Source organism: Mytilus galloprovincialis, chromosome 5, assembly GCF_965363235.1.
Source record: "Mytilus galloprovincialis chromosome 5, xbMytGall1.hap1.1, whole genome shotgun sequence".
Lineage (NCBI taxonomy): Eukaryota > Metazoa > Mollusca > Bivalvia > Mytilida > Mytilidae > Mytilus > Mytilus galloprovincialis.
This window is the reverse complement of record NC_134842.1, coordinates 93,139,202-93,163,014: the sequence shown is the minus strand read 5'-3', so window position 1 is coordinate 93,163,014 and position 23,813 is coordinate 93,139,202. Positions and strand designations below refer to the sequence as shown.

The 23,813-nt window shown below is 32.7% G+C and overlaps 2 protein-coding genes across 2 annotated transcripts; one reads left to right on the top strand and one right to left on the bottom strand.

Annotated features, from left to right (window-relative positions):
• Positions 1–872: 872 nt before the first annotated feature.
• LOC143076736 (uncharacterized) lies at positions 873–7,508 on the bottom strand. Its single transcript, XM_076252593.1, has 6 exons — positions 7,369–7,508; positions 5,473–5,532; positions 4,395–4,545; positions 2,692–2,797; positions 1,724–1,805; positions 873–1,266 (listed from the first exon to the last, which is right to left on the bottom strand). Exons 1-6 carry the CDS (start codon positions 7,424–7,426, stop codon positions 1,082–1,084), a joined length of 642 nt encoding a protein of 213 aa, XP_076108708.1. The 5' UTR covers positions 7,427–7,508; the 3' UTR covers positions 873–1,081.
• Positions 7,509–13,220: 5,712 nt separating this feature from the next.
• LOC143076735 (uncharacterized) lies at positions 13,221–23,070 on the top strand. Its single transcript, XM_076252591.1, has 5 exons — positions 13,221–13,393; positions 17,584–18,153; positions 20,548–20,648; positions 21,615–21,693; positions 22,611–23,070. Exons 1-5 carry the CDS (start codon positions 13,255–13,257, stop codon positions 23,048–23,050), a joined length of 1,329 nt encoding a protein of 442 aa, XP_076108706.1. The 5' UTR covers positions 13,221–13,254; the 3' UTR covers positions 23,051–23,070.
• Positions 23,071–23,813: the final 743 nt, after the last annotated feature.

The following is a 23,813-nucleotide window of genomic DNA, read 5'->3' as shown; positions in this document are numbered from 1 at the left end:
ATCTGAGCGTCACTGATAAAACTTATGTAGGCAAAACGCGCGTCTGGCGTATTAAATTATAAGCCTGGTACCTTTGATAACTATTAACGTGTTAATAGCTTTCGTAGATTGTTTTGTTATTCTAAAAATATAATGCGCAAAACTATTGAAAACTTGAAATTTGAAATAATGTCGGTCTTTTTCTTTTTATCTTGATTTCGTGGAAATGGCATAGTACGGGTATCAGACAAAAAGGATGAGACAGATTAAGTGGTTGCCAATGGTATATGGTTTAGTTAAATTGTAGAAATGTACATAAGATATTAAATTTCATGATTTATTGTCACTTGCCTAATTGTAGAAATGTGAATAAGATATTAACTTTGTTGGTTTGTTGTCACTCGCCTGTTTGTTCTACGTTGTAAAATGAAGATATTATTAAAAAAATAAGGTTCCATCTACCTCGGGCAGAGTTTACTCAAGATTGATTTGGCTAATTTTTTCATTTGAAATTTCGTTTTTAAAGTTCCTTACATGTTCATGTATATTTTTATTCATATATCAATGGCTGTCAAATGTTGCGGCAGCATGTTCCTGATGTAAGAACACCCCGACAAATACTTGGGATGCACGAAATTTAGAGAGTGATATTTTTTAGGGGAACACCTAGTCAAGCTTAAGGATGGTTTATTTAAATGATACACTTGAGAATGATAAAGAACCACAGTATTTTAAAGGCAACAATGACAAATATAATCAATAAAAAGCAGACAAAATGTGCAAACAGACATACAAAAGAATACTACACCAATAATCAAAATTGTGCAATAGGTACAAATAAAAATTAAAATATGATATCAGGTGCTAAGGAAGGGTGAGAGAGTTGAAAATAATCAATATTCGGAATCTTTATTGTACAATTAGCATTAAAATCAATTGCAGTTTTTCATATACACAACTAATTGGCATGGTAGAGTATGCTCTAAATACGAAATCTTAAATATCATTAAACAAAACTATTCTTCAAAACAACTATGTTAAACGAATTCAACTAGTTCCAAAATAGTGTTCCAGTTGTTTTTATCAATACCACCTGGTTTATCTACCATTTCCATGATGTAAAAAAGGTAACAGCTAATATTATAAGTAAGCACACACTGATATAAACTAAAATAGTGCGACATATCAATTTTCGTTCTTTCTTTTTTGTCTTTAATATCAATATTGCAACAATAGTCATAGCTATTCTATCCGCGAAATCAACTGGCTTTTCTCTACCTTCTTTATCTGTAAAACATTAAACTATAACTGCAGTTATTCTGGAGTATATTCGAGACATATTTGATAAAATCTAAGCAAACCTTAAACATTGGTGGCGTTGATACATCTGTCCGTAATTATTATACTGTTTTTGTGTAGTATCGTAAATTCAATTTAGGTGCTCGTTGTTATTGTGAGGTTAGCATGTCAAAATGTACTTTTGTATTATTTATTTATGTATTTCACTGTCCAGAGTGTTATTTTTTGTAATGTATTCCTGTCATGTAATGTTGTTATGTTAGCTTTCTTCAATAAAACTTGCCTTTGTATTCTTTTTAAAATAATTTTTAATTATTCACCAATATTTTCACAGTAGATTAAAAGATATGTCAGTTCAACCCTTTCAATGAAACAGAGGGCTTATAAAAGATGGAAAACAACTTTTAAATTCTCAAAAAGGTAGGATTCTTAAAATACTAATTACCTGGTACTGTATAAAACGTAATATTTGGTCTATTATGTGCGATCCGTGCAATTACATATGGCTTGTATTTTACATGTACTATCTTAAAGTAAATAATAAACTTTCACTTTACATTCATTAATTAACATTTTTATATATCTTATCGCTGTCTTTTATTTTGAAATAGCAGGGGGGGGGACTGATCTGTATATTTTTTTTTTTAACTTTTGTCCATGTATTTGTAAAATTTTAATTTAGTTTGGATTCGCATGGTGGCCGGTGCATGTATAGCAGGAGATGATTTTCCTTTTCGATGCACCCAGTCTTGCTTCTTGAACATTTTGTCCCAATTTGCATCACCAATGTCAATAAAATGTCTGTATATAAAGCCATAACTTTAAGGATTGATTATAACAGCGCGAAATCTATAGGTTTTGTTAAACCAGGCATAAATCACCTTATCCATATAAGACCATTTTTGGAATTTTCGATTTTTTTTCACAGAGTTCTCAGCACGATACAGGTATCACATTCCGGTCGATGTTTCTTAATAAAGTTTTTGCACCTAAGATACATCAATAAGTCACAATTAGAATTTCATGTTTTTGCAGCAAGACGGTCTATGTTTGTCACGGGAACATTTGATATAGAGTTATGTCCTTGTGTGTATACAACGATTAAAACAGTTACGTCTTCAAAGTCTACAAAATTAAAGACGAGTCCTTTTACAGAAATTTACGTCAAATAAGTTCAATGATATGTCGCCTCGTTTTATTCACCTTCAATTATTTTTGAATACGGTATATATAATCGAAGTACTTTAGTGACTTGAATTTAAAATTGCTATCCTTTATCCTAATTCACGACTTCATCTTTCTTAAGTCTGTACACGCTTGATTTTTAGCGGATATCATGCGTTAATAACACTTTTTTGCAATGTATTCTGCTTTTTCTATGTTGTTGTGTTTTACCAATACGTAATATCTTGCCTTATATTCCAGTGGATTTTCCTCTTTTATTTGGTAACTTAGAGACGGAGGTTTTGTTTCGGTTTTTATGTTCCAAATCCCATACTGATACCTGCTAGGTTTCCAGCTGAAATACAAACAAACCAAATGGTTCAAAAGATATCAAAACATTTGTTTTACTATTATATGTACATGTATGTTTTATTGGAATTATTTTACGCATCGAATAAAAAGCTTGGTGGTACTTGAAGTTGATTGCAGTCCACTTGACACTTATTATGCATTGAAGGCAGTTTCAGCCGGTGAAATGAGACCAAATAAATCATACATAGTTATTTCAAGATTGATAAGTTTATACTCTATCGACTTTCCCTCAATAGATGAGTTTCCAATTTCAGTGTTATCAATACACAGCGTCGGTTATAATACTGGAATCATCAGACTAGCAATAACATCTGAACTGTACTTTTTTGACAACTGATTATACCTGTAGTTCCTTTTTTTTCGACATGCAACATAACTTAATCTATATTTGGTGTATACACAAAAGAGTATATTGTTTCTAAAGAGTTACTGCTCACAATATGAATCCATGAAAAAGGACAACTTCAAACCAAATGGAATTGTAGTTTTGACGACTGCTTTAAAAAAAAACAGTTGATCGTAAGAAATGTCACGCTTTCGGAATATAAATATCACTTACAGGATATGTATTGACGGAAGGTTTTTTTTAAAGTTATACATGTGTGTTTTTCGCACACATTGTTTTTTTTTTTTGCTAATTGTTCACTGTCCCGTGCTTATTTTCTTTCCTGTTCCTGTATTATTTCCTATATGTAAAATTTAAAAAAAAAATGCGTAAGAGAACAAAGAGATAAAACATAATAAACAATGTCGTAAAAAGTAAAATCACAAAAACACTGAACTCCGAGGAAAATTTAAAACGGAAAGTCCCTAATAAAATGGCAAAATCAAAAATTCCAACACATCAAACGAATGGATAACAACTGTCATATTGTACCCTCTATTAGATTATTTGTTATCTTTGTGCATAACTGAGGGCCCTCATGGGGTTTTTGATTATGTGATTACTTGGCCGTTTTTTTAATGATTATTTGATTATTAAGCCAAATATTTCATGATTATTTGATTACCTAGGACTGTATTTTTAGTTTATGATTATTTGATTACTAAAGATAAGCAAATATTTAATGATTATGTGATTATATTGGCAAAAAAATGGTGATTATGTGATTACTAGGACCCCCCCATGAGGGGCCTCATAACTTATTTCTATACGCAGTTGCACACGAATCTAAGAATATATACGTAACCACTGTACCACGATATTGCTCTATGCTGACATTTAAATCAAAGGATTACGTTCTACAAGTATATAATGTGTAATAATAGATTTTGTACATAAACAAGACCAGGGAATCCGATGTTAATATGAAACGTCAATTTCATGACACCTCCATACATATTACACGCCATGTTCGTGTATAATGTAATGCAAAATCTCTGACAAACACACATGCTTCTGTACATATTGGTCTTTAACTAATAACCTTTAAAAATATTTTAAAAAAATAGTTTGATCTACGAGATTTATTATGACAAGATTTTTTTTTATTTATTTGGGTGGACATTGAAGACTATTAAATTCAAAGTATTTGAAAAGGTTACTAAACAAGGACTGATAAATTGACCACAAAATTTACATTTTTAAAATGAATGGTAATTCGTTTCCGTTCAGCTCAATTTTTGTTATCTCCATGATTGTAAGCAAACACTGTTTTGTTTGATATATCTTCAATTCTTTCAGTCTTTTACTTTCATCATCTGGAAACATTGTTGCTTTTACCATGCCATCTAGAGAAGGAGAAAATAACAAGTTCATTGATGCAAGCAACAATGTCTTTTGAAACAGCATTTGCTTAATATCAACTGTAATAAATGCTTTCGCTCAGTTACTCCGTGGCAAGACCCCTAACCGTTTTTTTTTTAATGGTGACGTTAAATTGATTTTAGAACCTGCCACCAAAACTGGTCATACCGTAACATCATTGTTGGTCGTCTACAGTCTACGAACCACAGATTACAATTGCTAGACTTTATTATGTTCATATAGCATGATTTTCATACTACTGTAAAGGGACCAGCTAACCGGTTCAACAACTGACTGTCAACGTTCAATTCGACATAGAATCACAAAAACATTCCAAAATCGCTACATGTACGTACGTCATCTGAGAAATCGGACCGTGCAAGCAACAGATGCATCAGGAACAGCTGAATTCAAACGACAACTGAATATATAAACATACTGTGAGTGTATGACCAAACACTTTGAATGTTGATGTCTTTTGAACTTGACAGTACATAATTTAATGCGTACAAATTATTCAATTATATAAAACAAATTATGAATAAAAGCAACAGTAATATACATCTGTTCAATAGGCATATATCGATTAATCGAAAACAAATCCGGGTCACAAACAAAAACCAAGGGAGACACGTCAACTATATGAGGAAAACAACGGAATAACAGAACCACTGAACAAAAACAAACACCAACGTAAATATAAAGGACTATTTGATAACAACTGTCATATTTCTGACTAGGTACAGGACATTTGAGAAAAATTGGTAGGTTGAACCTGGTTTTTATGACAAATGAATAGATATGTATATATATTCCTATTTATTACCAATATCCATAAACACATAAGTGCACGTATTGTTCTTGTTTTCTTAGATAAACCACAAATTGCATATTATACATTTATATCTTACTTTCGTCTTTTTCCTTGATCTCCATTACTCTTTGATTATTCTCATTTTCTATATGTATTCCTTGGAAATAAATAGAAAAACATGTGTATGGATAGATATGTGTAGCTATTTTCTAAAGATGTACATTTTAAAAGGAAATTATGCATATCGAAAGATTAGATGTGATAATCTATTATGAACTTGTACTCTCAGTGTGTACGTAACAAGTAGTACTGCTGTATCTACTAAGTACACAAACCTCAAGCCTGAGTATTAAATATACACGGTTGATTTCCTCGCGATCGTGTATGTAACATTGTTTGAGACAAACAGTCGTTTACCGTCAAGATAATTCGCACTCAGTAAAAAAAAGCCACATAATCAGGAAAAGGACACAATCAGTGAATTTACAGGTGACTCGTTGGTATTTATACTGCAGTCGTTCTATCTGACCAGTGAAAATGTATAATTTTATGTGATATATAGTAACTAGCCGTATATTGCCTGTATTTACTAAGCCACACCTACAAACGGGAATCACGATCAACTGCACATAAAACAAATCGTGAAATTGAATCTCAATGTAACTCATTTCTCAAAAAAATTTTATAAACATATTTTTTTGTATATTTTTGTTGATAAAATTCTATAACTCATTGTTTCCCATTGTGTGTTGTTTGAATTTATATAAAATCAGCTGAATTCGTTCATCGTCGGATTAGCTGTTTTGTTTTCAATAAATCCGATTTTAATATCGTAATGATATGACTCCGACTATAAGACGCCTGTTCATTAATTGGTTGGCCTTTGCAAGATTTCTTTTAATCATTTAAAGAAACAAAATAAATAACATTAAACAAGAAAAAAAGGAAATTATGTTGCAGTATATGGACAATAATAGTGCAATTAATTTTACTTAAGGGAATAACAATACAAGAATTCGGCACAAAACGGTCTAAACATATTCGACATGCAGAGCCTCACATTTTCCCCCTTTTTATGCTTATACTTATATAGGTGTCATGTCAATCAATGCACTATTATTGGCTTTATGAAAAACAAATCACCGTCAAAACATGTAGCCTGTGAGTTGCGAAACAAACATATTGTAGCAGTCAACAAATTAGCGGTGGTGAGCGTATAAATTCTGTAATTTCGATTTCAGTATGAAGGAACAATTATTATTTACATGTAAAGGGCATGCATAAGGGTACTTATAAGTAATGTAATGATGTTCGCTTCTCAAAGGCGGATTCAGGGGGCCTGGCGGACCCCTCCCCCCTTTTCGTTGGAAAAAATTGGTTGATTATATAAGGAATCACTAAAGCATGACAGGAGCGCCCCCTTTCCCCCTTAGGTCAGTCAGCGGGCCCCCTTATGAAAAGTTCTGGATCCGCCACTGTTTCTCTGTTTCAAAATGATGATTTTTTTTAAAGACTGCTTTTAATTGATATAATATAAATAGAGCAACTAAAGATGCAGCAAAAAGTTTGGATCAGTGTGCTTGGGTTTCGAGATATAAGCCATTGAAAATTTGGCGGGAACTTATGTCTCTAGAATTTTCATATATCAATTTGGCATCTTTTTTCTTCCAAAAATTACAATGATTTTTAAAAATGGCTTTTTTTTTAACTCCGGATATTTGACAAAAAGTTAAAGACAAGAGTAGCGAATATCCTCAACTTTAGAACAAGCTATTTATGAAGTTGATTAAGATCATCGTATTAGTGCAGACTCAAAAGTTTATACATGAATTATTTTGTTAACACGGAACAACAATGGAAACATATTTTATATCCAGTGTGAAATCTAATCAAGAGAAAGTTCGACAATCGGAGCTTATTCTCTGTTGATATTGTTATTACTGTGTACAATCAGATTTTTATAGTAAATTCTTCTAAATAAAAAAACACTTACCATTATTCTCAGCATCACTGAAATTTAAAGACCTTGCTTTTGTAATGCGTAATGACATTGAATTGACTTGCCTTGTTAAATGTTCAGTTTATCATTTACTACAACTTTTAAAAAACGAATTTCCAATTATGTCAAATATATATCTATAATCAATAGTTAGAGTAGTATCCTGTTTATAAACACGAGTATAACCTCTCTATGAATTTTAATCTAATAGGGTCAAAAATGTATTCGTTAAAATATTATTTTAAAAGAAATTGTCAAAGTAGGTAGCTCTTTATAGCTTGCTGTTCGATGTGAGCCAAAGCTACGTGCTGAAGGCAGCACTTTGACCTATAATGGTTTACTTCTTGCAAATAGTGACTTGGATGGAGAGTTGTCTCATTGGTAATCATACCACATCTTCTTAATATGTCTATTAACGTTTGTTACTGTTAGTTTATCAACTAAAATAGCAAAATTTCATGTAGATTTCGTCAAAATTGCACTATTTTGGAGTTTATAAAATTATAAAATTTTTAAAACATTGAAAATCGAGCACGCTTCTAATAATATTAATATTTATAACTTAAATTGTTATTCTATTAAATGAAAATTCAAATTTTTTTATCTACATTCCTCATCAAATTTTGCTAATTTGATTGAAAATCTAGACCTTAGGTTCTCTGTTATTTACAATCCAAGATGGCGAATGACACTCATATACCACCTTAGAATATAAAATATGTTACATTAATTCCTGAATTAAATTTATGAAATTAGGTGTTACGGAAGGGTAAAAAGTTCCTATTTGACATTAGTTACGGTTGTGAAAACTCAACCATTGACTTAACCTAATTTTCACTCTTTATATACTAACAATGAAAGACTCGAACACGACAAATCAACATATTCCAATTAAGAAACATTCAAGAAAATAAAAAAAAAACATGCACAAACAATTTTGAAAAAAAACTGTAACAAAAATAGAATATTAAAAACAATAAAACAACTAGTATCTCAATTGTTTGTAAAACAATTGAAAGGTCTTTCCTGTAAAAGTGATGTTTTCGTAATGTACTTTGTACTTTGTACGACCTTTCGTTTGATATACGACAAGCATACCTTCTAAACTTTTCGCTTTTTACACTTAATGACCCCATCGGATTACATTTTCGAGATCGGAAGTATGATATATGTACCATTTAAGACTTGATGATCTTTCATTTGATATGCGACAACGCCATGTTCTAGAAAGTTTGGTTTTTGTAACTTATAACCCCATCCAACTCATTTTTGGAGGACAGGAATTTGATATTTGAAATGTACACGTTATGACCTTTCATTTGATATATAACAACCTTACCTTCAAAGAAATGTTTTTTTTGCACTCAATGACCCCAGCCAACCCTTTTTTGGGGACGTCAATTTGATATTCGAAATGTACGCTTTATGGACTTTCATTTGATATGCGACAACCTAACAATTTGAGAAGTTTGAAGTTTTGCACTAAATGACCCCACCCTGCCCACTGGGATGAAAAAGGGGTTTGAAATTTTCATTTTTGAGTAGAGCTCATTAAGACCTTTAATTTGATGTATCATATGACCCCATTTTGCAAAGTGCCAAAAATGACGCAATATCAATTATATAAATAGAACTTATGCAACTTACATAGTCAATGCAAAACATGAATATTTCAAATTGATTTTTTGGGGTTTTTTTTCATGGAATGTTTTCGGTATTTGGTCAAACATATAACTATGTTACCCTCTTCAATTTCTAAAACATTTTAGGTGGTAATTTGTTGTTGATTCAGAAATACATGCCTCCGCTCGCACTATTTCAAACTGCATTATCTCTAAAACGACAGCAGATATCTCAAATCTGTTAAATGATAAATGATCTGCAGTTGAAGGACAACATTGTAGAACAAGATTTCGACACTTCCAAGGTTCATCAAGGTCACAATGAATCATCAAATATATGATGCAATAACAAACTTGAGAACCGGAAGTGGTAGAGACATGGGACTACCACCAATCAACTCAGGACTACTTGGTCTCTCAAATGTGACAAGGTCAAAGTCATACTACACTTTGAAGGTCAAGGTTAATTTCATCATGGCCTGACATTGACCTCAAATTGAAGGTCTTGAATTACTGATCATCTTTGCAGTTTATAGTAGGTTGATATCTGTTACCTTTTAAAAGATATACACTTGTTACTATAGTTTTAAGAATTATGTTGTTGTAACTTTTGAACAGACAGTCGGACATTTTTTAGCTTAATGTATAAAATGTAGAGCTCGTCGAAAGGAACAATTTATACACAGTATGAATGCAGCAAACTCTTATAGTTTTCTTAATATGCAAGCTTGAAATTGCGGCGTAATTTCTTTCTACACCTTTTACCTTGGTGCAAATTAAAGGTCACACGAATTAAAGAATATTGGTGAAGGTCCCAAGTCTCTAGGGTGCTATAAACAGTTTCGTATAAAAAACTAGGGGTTATTCCCCAACTAAAAATAGACATGGAGGGAAGTCCCTTTTTATCAACATAATTGGTGAAAAAGTATCATGTTTTTTGTATTTGGTTGTAAAGATATGTTAATTAACTTCAATTAAAACAGGTTGAATGATTAAAATAATTTAAAAAATTAGATTAAATATTCATGTTTTGAGGGGAGACAACACTGTAAACAGTCTGTTTTTTTGGCAGTGAAAATTCAAAACTTATTTGCAGCCACTGTAGCTCTTTTCGGAGCAGGCGAACGTAGCCTGAAGCATGAATTTTTTGAAAGACCAGGTAAAAATCTATGAAATTCATACAACTTTGATTATGAAAAATGTGCAGGTATCATGTCTTCAGGGGTGTGCACATGACCTGATTTCAGGTTTTTTAAGCTTAAATTAGGCAATGTTTTTCCCAGTTTCTCTGGATAAAACTTTTTTATACTATTAAAAGTACACTTTTTTTTTATTCCATTATAAACTAGAGAACATTCTGATTCCAGTGATATCTAGTTTTATACAGGTATCTTTATTAATCAGTCCACCACTAAGGGTCACTTATACATGGTCCCTCAAAATATGACGTCATAGAAAAAAACTGTTGATTGCACCCCTACGACTTCCGGTTCTCGAAATATAATTTTTCCAAAAATGTATAATTTTTCAAGGGAAATAACTTTTTATCAGGGTAAATAACCTAATTATTTATGTTTATTAACATTGCCATCTGTTCCTGTACATGCTGCCATTTTCAATTCTATTCTATCTCTAATACTTTTTAAGAAAAATGCAAATAAGAAAAATGCTTCAAGGGGACATAATACAAAGGGGATGATGAAAACCTACACAGCCTCATCTGGTAATACGTCATAATGAGATCTATTGATGGTCAATATTTGGTCTTGATGACTTCATAGAAACGGGGGGAGGGCATGTCAAAAAAATGTTGGAAGAAAAAAAAACATTAGAAAAACAATAAGGTCTTTCCTCACGTAAGGGAAAACCTTAAAAAATTAACAAAAAAAAACCCACCAACAAACAATAAACAATAAACAAAATCAAGATCAACAATCTACGAGAAAAATACAATACAAATTTAAATCTCAACACGAATGAAAATGAAAATATAAGCAAAAAGTCGAACTTACAGCTTGGAAATGACCAATCATATTTTATTGGAATACGATGATAAAAATGTATAATTTTTTAAAGGAGCGTATGCTATAATTTATATGATAATGACAAACCGCATATTAACAACAAGTTCACAAATACATTACAGGTTCACTTGTGCTTATGCAAATAAGTTCTCCTGTTACTCCAACTGAAAGGTGAACAGACGATATTCTGAATATTTTTATTTTTTTTTATCAGTCTGATGAAGGTTATTTTTTTTTTAAATCAGAGCAAACTATAGGATTTTAACATCTAAATTTTAAAATGCCCGGTGTAAATTACAGGATAAAAAAATAATATTATGTGTATTGTAGGAAAAAAACATATAATCGTACTCGCCTCGAAACAAGAGAAAGGCTCGGCAAATTTGTATTTGTACGACCTTTAGATTAGTCATTCCGAAATATAGAAATAAAGCTGAGAGTTTAAAAAAAAATGCTAAAAACAATTCGTTCAGCAGTAAATGCAAACACAGTCAAAAGTAACTTTTACCAAAAACACATTTATTTTTCTCAATTTCCTTATTTTCAAGCCATTTGCATATCTTTTATTTTTGTTATTGTTATTTTTATAAAGTTTATTTCCTTCTAAAAAAACTTCTGCATAGATAACAGCTAACAGTAAGATTTTAAATGAATACATTAAAACAGGGGTTACCAATGTTTATACACCACTAAGAATGTATATAAGCGTAAAATCAATTTTGAAGGAACATAATAACGTAACGGTTGCTCTTGACTGCATATACCAGAAAAAACGGGAAAATTAGACTGCCACTGAAAAATAAAATACCATTAGTTGGCATCAGACCACAATTAACTCCCTTTGTTTTTAAATGTTTACTACTTAAGTGGTCCAATCAGCATATATATTGAAATAAGTAAAACATGTGAAAAACAATTATTATTGAAAGTGAAAGTAGTGATTTGGCCAAAATGAAAGTAGGGTAGAAAAGAGGGACGAAAGATACTAGAGGAACAGTCAAACTCATAAATTGAAAATAATCTGACAACGCCATGGCTTAAAATGAAAAAGACAAATAGACAAACAATAGTACACATGACACAACATAGAAAACTGAAGAATAAGCAACACGAATCCCACCAAAAACTAGGGGTGATCTCAGGTGCTCCGAAAGTAGCCTTCATCATTTATTCAAGATTCAAATCCTACCATTGGCATTTCAATAGGGCTCTCAAAACAAAAAGCACTGATGGATTCTCCTGGGACAAGCGTATTTTATTAAAATAATGATGGTTTATAAGCAGTTGAATTTATTTCATGTTTGTAACGGTGCAATTTTTTTATTCAACTTGACTTTAACCAAAAAATGCATTGTAGCCAAGGGGAATAATAATTGTGTTGTCTGAGGCCTAGGAATTACAATATTGACTGATACCTACATTTACATTATATCTAAACCTCCTACATGATTGCACCTATTCGAGACTACCTCCAAAATAATACACTATCCTGTACGTCACTTTATTTCTGGTGACCTGAACATTGTCTTTAACATTTCTCTGCGAAATGAATCTTGTATCCATCTTTTGAATATGATGGATTAAGTCGTGGATTATGAAAGTTACGCAACGAAAGCCTGACTACCGAGTACTTTAATGAGCTGTTAATAGATACGTCTGGGACAAACAGACTGTCAGGTTGCTTTTCGCACTGAAAAAAACTTTCTGCAAAACATTCAACTTACCCTAACCATGCTAATCCTTCGGTTACAGTCGAAATTCTACTTCATAATCTCGGTCAAGCACCTACCTGCTGCATTTATTGTTAATACGACCTGGGTATGCATGCAATATTTGCCACTGAACGTAATATCAACATGGTCAATCAAATGTTTTATTCATATTGATAAAGTTTTACCATATGGGGAAAAATATGTGTAAAATTGAGGAGATCGAGTACGTATGATTAAAATGAGACGATTATCCACCAGAGTTCAAATAAAGTGGATGTAAGCAATTATAGGAATTTAAAACGTATGGCCTTTGACACGATATTCGTAGTCGGTTAAATAAGGCCTCGACATGAAAATTTTTAAAGCATTTCAATTGCGAAAACTAGCAGCCTAATTTTAAACAAAACAGTATTATAGTACTGTACGTGATACAAGAAAACCAAAATCTATAAATAGCTATATAGTGATTGTCTACGCCACGAGATTCTCACTACAAATGTTGGAAGTTAAAATACCAACAAAATGACGACAAACTTTTATTCTGCACAAGAAGATTTCAACCGACTTATATCTTCGTTACCTCCGTTTGATTTGTCTAAGTTTGTTATATGGTTAGATCTGAAGATCTCGGAGTACAAAATATTTGGACGTTTTGTTAGTGGTAAGTACATGATGAATTTTATCTTCAGAACACGTGTGTTACATTTAAAACCATAAATATAAACTGATAAAATAACGCGGTGCATTTTCTAACAAAATATCCATTATATTCATAAGATTATTCAAACACATGGTGTAAGGCTTTAAAATTTGCTGATTTATACTATTATTTGTAAATTCATGAGATGGAATATATAAATAATTTATAAAATATATAACATTGCATGCTTTGAATATTTTCAAGAAACATCTTTTATTTACCCACAGCTATGGCTGGGGCCGATTCAGCCATTTTTATAAGCGGGGTTGAAATCCAGGATATAGTTGGGCTCCAACCATATGTCCCAATTCAAAAGCCTTAATCGACAAAAAGGGGGTTCCAACCCCCGGAACCCCAATCCTCGCCACGCCACTGTATGTGGTTAGTTGTTAGTTGTTTTTTTTATTAGTTATGTTAGTTGTGCAGCTTGTTTCACAATGTGAAAAAATATGTCGTTATAATTTAAATACCCAAATTGGTGGTCCTGATACAGACCTTTAAGATGGTGCTCCTGCTGCAATGTATTACAGGATATTAAATACAAAATAAAAATAACTGGAATTTCCAAACATATCAAATAGAACTACAGATTAAAAACGTCAACCATTATCGTGGAAAAAATACCAAACCCCAAGAATAAATTATTAACAAAAAGTCCCTTCTAAAATTGCAAAATCAAAAGTTCAAACACATCAACGAATGGAATATAAACGTCATTACTACTGACTCAAGCTAGACATAAAAACACAAAGTGCATAAGACAGGGCTCGGTACATTCACATGTATTCACAAAGACCTCTTTGTCTATTAAAACATCGCCTTTTCAATATACTTTCCACTTTGCCGATCAAAATATCCCCATTTTTGTCTGTAATTACTGCTTACTACACCTCCATCTTTACTGTACCCCCATCCCCCCCCCCCCACCCTTTTTATATGATGCTTATTTATACACATGAACACGTCGGGGCCAAAAGAGTTGTAAATGTGAAAATTATGTCTGCAAGACTTTTATACTGTTTGCCTTTGATTGTTTGAGTGTTGGTTGCTTAACGTCCAGTGGAAAATATTTCAAGCATGTTCAGGACGAGAACAAACTTACAATAAATACAATAGGTAAGTTGGTTCTTAAATGGAGGCCTTCTGGAGAGAAGGTTCGAGAAATTTGGACTTTCACGGGAAAATGATGGTATATTTTATAGGGACAGAAATTCAACCTGACAACAGCTAAGCGACCTTTGAACCCCTCAAAGAGTTGTTGTAAGAGTTCGTAACGTCAAGAGAGCGTGGCATCTCTTTACACGATGCATTGGATTAAACTTTCCAATTCTGTCAGGATGTGGCTGCAAAGTTGTACATCCCGCAGCCAAAACAAACTCCACTTTTCGGTGAGAGTTTTACTGCCGGTCGGAGGAAGATCAATGGTGACCTTATTTCTATTCCCCAATCACCCTTGTGGTTTGCTTTTGAATAACTGCAACAGTTGCTATGTACGTGAATCCATCATATCAGTATCAAACATTCCACAGAAAGTTAAAAACGATAAAATGCATATAATATATAATATTATGCAAAAGATTTCAAATACCGTAATTAAAATCCAAAAATTATAGCAACGAGAGAAAATACTTATTCTTAAAACAATCATAGTCGTCCACAACATGTGGCATATATAGGGAAATAGACAATAGGAAACACTTACAAAAATTACAATGATAGCTAGTCTTTCACGGACGGTTGGACATATAACATATTATTTTGAAAGATAAAAACAACTATATATTAGTAAAGATAGAATTTTTTTATCGAGTAGGCAAAAGATTTAAATCATAACTGTGTAAATAAGTAAATGAAATTGTTTATGACTTATGTAACCTTTAGAAAACATGTTTCCTCTCAATTAAATTGCAACAAATTTATCATGTAACTTATCAGCACATTCCCCTTACAATATATATATATATATATATATATCAGTTTACCAGTGTGACATTTGATCGTAAAATATGTCAGATAAACAGCCATGTGGAAGCAGTTGAAATTAACGGTCTGTAAACAATTTTGAACTGAAACTGCACTGATTTGTCCAATATAAATCAGTTTTGTGTCAAAAATATTAAAATCGTTCAATATAAAGCACGCCAACTACCAATCAATTGTTCAATATGAAAACATTTATCAACAGCCTTAGATTCATTGAAGAAAAAAAACAACAATAAAATTAAGAATGGAAAAGGGGAATATATCAAAGAGACAACAAGCCGACCAAAGAGCAGACAACAGCCGAAGGCCACCAATTGGTCTTCAACGCAGCGAGAAAATCCCGCACCCGGAGGTGGTCCTCAGCTGGCCCCTAAATTATGTATTAGTGAAAATGGACGACACACTAAACTCCAAAACATATATTAAATGAACTAAAATTAAGAAACATACAAAACTAACAAAGTCCAGAGGCTCCTGACTTGGGATAGGCGCAAAAATGCGGCGGGGTTAAATTTACATATATTGTGAGATCTTAACCCTCTCCCTATACCTCTAGCCAATGTAGAATAAAGAAACACATAGCAATACATACTTTTTTCATCATTTTTCCATAACATCGGTTGTGATATGATATCTTTCTATTCGGGATTGTAAATTTAATTGTTAATTTTTAAATTGATATCTGGAAATGACAACTGTCTCTGTGTCGTAAACATCTCACAAGTGACAGCCAGTTAAAAATTAATTATTTGTTTTTATCTGTGAGCTGAAGAAATTTGAGGTCGATATTTATGAGACAATATTGTTGAAAAACGACTCGTTTGTTCCGAATTTATCGGATATAGGTTGTCCGATAACTGATCCGACTAAAAAGGGTCAAACCAGGTACCGTGAAAAAAGCATTTCAAGTTTAAAGAATGTTCTTGTATAGGCTCATAAACTGCTACATGATGAAAGTAACATTATATCGCCTGTATCGTACGCTAGTACTACATGTAGTAGAAAGCTGAAAGCTAGTGAACGGAACTAAGATATTGAGAATAAAAGTGGGGAATGTATCAAACAAACGACAACTCGACCACAGTCCACCAACGGAACTAAGATATTGAGAATAAAAGTGGGGAATGTATCAAACAAACGACAACTCGACCAAAGTCCACCAATCATTATGGGTCTTCAACTTAGCGAGGAAATCCCGCACCCAGACGGAGGCTTCAGCTGTCCACTAAACAAAATGTGTACTAGTTCAGTGTAATGGACGTCAAACTAAACTCCGCAACATATAAATGAACTTTAATAAAAATTAAAAAAAAAACATACAAGAATGACAAAGACCAGGGGCTCCTGAATTGGGACAGGCACACAAACGCGGTGGGGTTAAATATGATACAAAATCTAAAGATCTTTCTGTCACCACTTTTCAGAGTGTTCCACGAAGTCCTTAGCATTTTACAATTTCCAAAAAAACATGTATACTTATTTTTACATTTAAGTTTACGAATACACCGGTTAGCTCTTGTCACTTGAACATTCAATATAAAAATATTGTCTTTTCGAGATTATAACAATTTTAAAGTCTTGTCTGTTCAGATTAAAAAATTAAAGGTAAATATTTTTATTAAGTAGGTATCTTCTTGTCCCGACGCAATACGTTGAGAAGGACATAGAAATACCGGGCGTCAGTCTGTCCGTCTGGTCATGTAAGCGCTCTCATGTGTACAATTCTTGCCACATTTTTTATGAAGCTTATATTATGTTCATATCAGCAATGTTTGAACGAGTTTGAAAATCAGTGCCCATCAATTATTTTCAAAAGAGTTATGGGCCTTTGAAACATTATTTATACAGAAAATTGCACCGTTAGCGAAATCATGTGTACAAATCTTTTCAGATTTTGATGAAACTAAACTGTAATTTATATCATAGGTTTATTTCAGCAATACTTTGAATGAGTTCGGAAGAAATTTGATAGTAGTGTGCAGTGAATGACAAAGAGGTTATTGCAGAAAGCGAAATTGCGAAATGAATTTGATTTTTGCTCAAACGATTTCGCGTTTATGTTTTACCGATCGTGGCTACCATATTATTAGAATGTGGGATTGACTTTATCTTTTTGTGAAAATGTATGTAATTCATGTTGTTAATATTATGCTTTATACTTTTTACAGAACCTGAAAAAGAGAAGTCAATAGCAGCGATCTGTCCTCAATACCAACAGTCTGATTTTATGAACAACAACCACTGTCGAAGCAATGCTATAGCACCACAAAAGTCTAATAACCACAAAAACTTTTGTTCAAAAATATTTCATGAAGTTGCACAACAAACCGACGAAAATAAAACTGAAAATGTACAGAAATCACCAGAATTCCGAAACAACGTTTGTGCCTCTAAAAGCAAGACACGCTATGTAATTGACGAAGTCGAAAACAGTACAACACAGAAGACTCAAAAGCAAGACCCAATTTGTGCAAAGATATTTCATGAAGTTGCACAACAGACGGACGAAAATAAAGCAGAAAAACTGCGGAGATCACTTGAAATTCAGGACGACGTTTATATAACTGAAGATGGCCATAGATCACTACCTTTCCAAATTATAGAATCATATGGAAATGTGAATGAGGCAGAAATTCACGGAACGATAGACAAGGCTAGTAATAGCAGTAACACTAATGTAAATACTGATGCTGAGTCTTTTAGAGGAGAAGAGAAAGATGACAATCAATGTCAAAAAGGTAAAATTACTAGCGTCAGCACCCCGAAATAAGAGATTTACTATTGAGGGAGTGTAAACGCACAGGTACAAAAATGTACTTGTCCCGATCACCCTTTCCCAATTTACAATGTATTGTAATTTAACATTCAGATATATAGGAATTTTTTTCTGAGACAATTACCTGTGGTTTAACGACATTGACTATTCACCAGTTTCGCACGGTCGGTAATAATACCAGCCAACTATCACTATTTGCGGGAGATTTCCCCCATGGAGGCTCCCAAATGAAAATTTTGAAAGAGCTATTTGGTCCACAATTTTATACAAAACAATTGTTTTTACAATGGTTATAGGCTTGTAAATGTATGAAGAAGCAAACAAAAAAACAACATTAAAATATATTTGAAGGTGCCCTTAAAGGTTTTGTAGGACTATATGAGCTATCTTGCAGGTAAAACCCCCATGGACATTTTGAAAAGTTGACAGGTATTAGTAATGTGTGATTTAAGTAGTGCCCTAGGCCTATTGGCATTACAGAATATATTTATGAGATCGATTGTTCCTAGTTTTAAAAAAGTCATGAAAGATACGCAAATAGATTGAAGTGTTTCTTTTGTTTACTGTTAAAATTTATCTGAAGTTGAAAAAAAAAAGTTTTCCAGTACTCATAAAAACTGTTGCTCTGTATTATAGTGGCAAATATTAGAGCTGGAAATTATTTCTACTATATCTTTTTGATTAATATAAAAAAAAGAAGATGTGGTATGATTGCCATTGAGACAACTCTCATTAAGAGACAAAATTGACACAGAAATTAACAACTATAATAGGTCACCGTACAGCCCTCAACAATGAGCAAAGCCCATACTGCATAGTCAGCTATAAAAGGCCCCGAAATGACAATGTAAAACAATTCAAACGAGAAAACTAACGGCCTAATTTATGTACAAAAAATGGATAAAAAAAAATATATAACAAATAAACAAACGACAACCACTGAATTCCTAACTGTAAAAATATAAGGGCATACACTACAGGCACGGGGACGCATTCTAATGCAACCACACGAGTATTTGTTGCTTGACATTTACTATCATTGTTTGCTATTGTTTTCTATGGTTGTGTTTTACTTGACTCTGTATTCGAGTTGTTGGTGATTAATAGAGTCTTTATGTATTCGCTTAGTGAAGCTTTGTGAGGTAACTCATTAAAAATCCGAATCAGCACGTTGGTCTAGCACAACAGCTGGATGTGCTTATATCTCATTAATGTGTAATTGTTTAAGCTATAATATTTGCCACTGGCCGTTATGCAACCATCAATCATAGTATCAAGATCACATTTGACAATGAAACAATGAAGACATACAATGCTTGAATCGGTTGAATCTGAGGTGGGGTCGGGAATGTAGTGTTAGGGGATTTAAAAAAAAATGTTGGAAGGGGGGGGGGGAGTCATTTACAAAACCTATTGAGAAGCAGACATTAAAGAAATGAGAATGTCACTCCAAAAAGTAATAAATAAGATGTTAAAACGTCCCAAGAATTTTGTTTTACAAGCAAATGTTTTCAGATTGATAAAAAGTTTAAAGCTATATGCTTAATGAGATATTTAATTTGTGCCGTGCTATACGAAAACAGCCTTTAAATTATTATATTTCATTATTTACAGTATATAAGGTTGAGCAAAATGAAAATATCTAGGTCCAGATATACCCAGTTTACAATAAATTTGATCTGAACAGACAAGTTGTCTTGGTATTATTAGTTACATAGTGTGCTAGTGACCAAATACGGTATATATGGGGTCAGTAAATTCCATATGGGGTGAGAGCGAAGATAGAATCCCCATATGGAATTTACTGACCCCATATATAGCGTATTACGTCACTAGTACACTATGTAACGAATTTATCTTACCGACTATCTTAACGTGAAAAATTTAGACTTGTGATCTATCAAAATGAGCAAGCCATTCTTCAATTCTGTTAGCATTAAGAAACTACTTCCATTGATCCTACAAGAATAGCCAACGATAACAACATGTGAGGTTTAAATGTGTTTAATGAATTTATTTCAATCTTAATCATCAATTTCTTCGTCTGTTGAAACCTTTATGGTTTTTCCTCAGTTCCGTTTTGTTTTTATAAAGGGACACCACTACTAAAGTAACCGTGAATGGAATAAGCCCCGCCTCCTTACTACTTAATATGGAATATAATGGAACGTAACTCCACTACTAACTGTGTATGAAATAAGCCCCGCCTCCCTACTAACCTAATATCAAATATACACGGTCTTCACGTGGACGCTTTTAACCAATCACATTCCTAGAAATGTATAGGAGCCTTAGGAGGTAAGATAAATTTATAGTCACCGAAAAATTAAGTTTATTAATTGCTTGTTTATTCCAGAAAGCGTTATTAACCAAGAAGAAAGTTTTGATGGTGAGATGAAGGGGGATGTAGTTAACGTTTTAATAGAGGTTGAAAATACAGGATCAATAGACCAAAAGGTAAATAACTATAAACATTTTTTTCCATACGACATAGAGTGAGTAACCCATATTCGCCGCATAATTTGTTCAGTTCCACTTACATCCGACCTACATTCTTATAGTTGTAACTTTTAATGTAGTTTTCAGAAATTTTACTTTATGAAAACAAAATTTGATAAAGGAATCATCTTCAAAACATTGGGTAGTTGTTCAAAAAATGAATGCAAAGTGAAGAAGAAATAAAGTTTTGCGTGTACCATTGGGACACATTTTCGCCGCAATGTAGGATATGACCATCCTCATTATCCTGGTATATTATAAAACGAATGTTTGTAACGACATGAGTACGCTTGAGATATCGTTCCTATTCGATTTTTCTAACACATATTTACTTTAAGACTGTCTATGATTGCCATATAAATCTTACATAATAAACAAAAATTGTTTAAAAATATCTCCGTATTTCTGTTTATGTGCGAATAACCCTGGAAATGGGATTGAGAGGTATATCAACAGTTCGAACATTACACACAGCCTCGATCATCTATCTAGGCAAGTACTGGGCAAAGGCACACACATTTTGGAGAAAAAAAACCGGCGGAAATGTGTCCATGGCGAATTTCTCCACCCACTCTACATGTATTTAAAATGGTTTTTTTTTATTTTAATATTGCAAAGTTAAAATACAGTCGATCGTAGATATAGCTAACACCAGTGCAATGTCAGAACTTAACAATGGTTGGTAAAAAAAATCTGATCTTCTGAAAAACAAATGAGCGCTTTTTCAATAACAATGATTTTCACCAGTGAAGAGACGATTGTAGCAGGAAACCTGCCCATCCAAGTCAATTCTATTTTATCCTACATTTTTATAAATATTCATGTGTTCAAATAAACATGACAGTATCAGGAACTATTACTAAGAATAAAATAACAAATGTAAGAATATGTATGCGTAGCAACGTAAGATATTTATCATTATAGATTTCAAATAAAAGACTGAGTAGTGAAAAGGGAATTAACACAGACACAATAAGCGAGCACGGATTGTCCAGTATCACTAGTAAGTAATCTGTTTATAAGCTATTCCTGATTTTGTAGATTTGCTGTAAAGACGGAAGAACAAACTAATATGTTTGTAAACGAAATACAAACTACATTTTAAAAAGTAATCCAAAACCAATGCAAATTATCTTCAAAGAGAGTGTGTAAACTTAAGAATAACATGACTGATAAATATAAAAAAAAATTGTATCTTGATCCAATTTGGTCCGAAGATTGAAAAGACAAGTTTGCTCATGTATTCAAGGATGTATATAAGATTGAGGGTCAGTATATAATCAAGAAGATATTTGTATACACTCGCAGTAGCGTAGGGCTATTAAGTGTTACCCTTGTCCGTCCGTTCTCTAACTTTAGTTTGCCTCAACTAACTTATACAAAGTGCTTATTACTAAAGAAAACCCACAGATCAAGTTTGAATTTTGGTGGCGCCACTATAACCGTTCTAGAGTTATCATGTCCCGTTACAAATCATAAATGGAACATTTGCTGAATTTTTCGTTTCCGTTCTCTAACTTTAGTTTGTCTGAACCAAATGTTATAAAATGTATACACACTCCTTAATACCACAAAACACAGGTAAAATTTGAATTTTGGTGGCAATAATTTAACCATTTTAGAGTTATGCTCCTTTACAAAAGGAAAAATTGCTGCATTTTTCATTTCCGTTTTCGAACTTGTTTGCCTCAATCGAATGCTATGAAATGCACACAATGCTTATTACCACATCATACAGATCAAAGTTTAATTTCCCCCAATTAAATATGCCTTATATATTAACGTGTCGATGTTTAGTATGTGTTCTAAGCATAGGAATTATACCTGATTTTAAAGGCCCTTATTGCCATGTCTTTATACATCAAAACACATGTTTGAAGAACTTTCCACAAAAGAAATAGTTGATGCTTAATATTTCAGAACATTCTTCTAAAAGAAAAGAGTGTCAGAATATCTCTCAGCAGGCTAAATTCCAAAGAGTGGACAGAGGAATAGACGAAAATCACGATGAATATTGCCAGATAAATAACAGAGCAATCGATGAAAATCAAGACGCGGCTGCTCAGATAAATTACAAAGATGAACTATTAAAGGTTGGAAATATAGTCGCCGTGAGGCCATATACCAAGAGAGATTATAAACCTGGTCGCCCATGGATCGCTTCACTCAAGGAGATCAGTACAAGAAATGTCAAGGTTGTATGGTTAAGTGGAACATACGATACAAAGTGGATTGAGGATCCCATATATTTCCCGCATTCAATTCCACGGAAACAAGTGGAATGCAGCTTTGTTTACGACTACATGGAACCGTTACCGGAAGTTATAATTTCCTTGTTGAAGAAAATATACAAAGACTGAAAAAATATAAGAACGTAGATGTTGAGATACATGAAACTTTTTTATACTTCTTTTATATAAAATGTATTCAAAGTTATAAAATTTGCTTGTTTTCTTTACTCGAAAAATGTGAATGTTTTTTTCTTTACCTCAGTTGGTTCTTTTTTGTTACATATAACTATTGTCATTGTAATCATGAACATTGTCCGAAACCAAACGGAAGCCTTTTTATGCGTTTATTGGTATGACGTTGTCGTCGTCGTCTGAAGAAATTTCGTTCCCAGACAATAACTTGAGTATTAATACATTGAACTCATTTGAAATATAATACTACTATATATTCTGTTACACCGTTCCGTAATTTATATAGTTCGTTTGATTATATTCTTAATCTATTGATGTGTTCCAGTCTAGGAGGATTATTCATCTTTAAATAACGTTAAAACATCGTACCGTCGCTACCTTTCCCTCTCTCATACGTATCCGTTACAGGAAAATTGCAAGGTCATTACGATCACGAGTTTCGTCGAGACGTCATCTTGGACACAATTCGTGGCTAACCACAGAGTGAGTTAATTATATAACATTGTATTTAAAGCCTTCAAATTGCCTTTCGTATGATTGAACCTTTTCTCCGTGAAATACTGGAAATGTAACCGTTCTTGAAAGTACAACATTTTCTCGGATTCAACGGACTGTGCTATCAATTATTTTGGACATTTCATACACTAGAAACATTAATTCAAAACATTGTAAAATTATATTTTATTTGTTTTTCAGCTTT

What these genes read in the sequence shown, in the direction of transcription:
- LOC143076736 (XM_076252593.1), bottom strand. Translation starts at nt 7,426, where the DNA reads ATGTCATTACGCATTACAAAAGCAAGGTCTTTAAATTTCAGTGATGCT. An exon ending in GATCAAGGAAAAAGACGAAA is followed by an intron (nt 4,546 to 5,472) that starts GTAAGATATAAA and finishes CTCCTTCTCTAG; the next exon opens with ATGGCATGGTAAAAGCAACA. An exon ending in TTACCATTCATTTTAAAAAT is followed by an intron (nt 2,798 to 4,394) that starts GTAAATTTTGTG and finishes TTTGTATTTCAG; the next exon opens with CTGGAAACCTAGCAGGTATC.
- LOC143076735 (XM_076252591.1), top strand. Translation starts at nt 13,255, where the DNA reads ATGACGACAAACTTTTATTCTGCACAAGAAGATTTCAACCGACTTATA. An exon ending in TGACAATCAATGTCAAAAAG is followed by an intron (nt 18,154 to 20,547) that starts GTAAAATTACTA and finishes TGTTTATTCCAG; the next exon opens with AAAGCGTTATTAACCAAGAA. An exon ending in CGGATTGTCCAGTATCACTA is followed by an intron (nt 21,694 to 22,610) that starts GTAAGTAATCTG and finishes TTAATATTTCAG; the next exon opens with AACATTCTTCTAAAAGAAAA.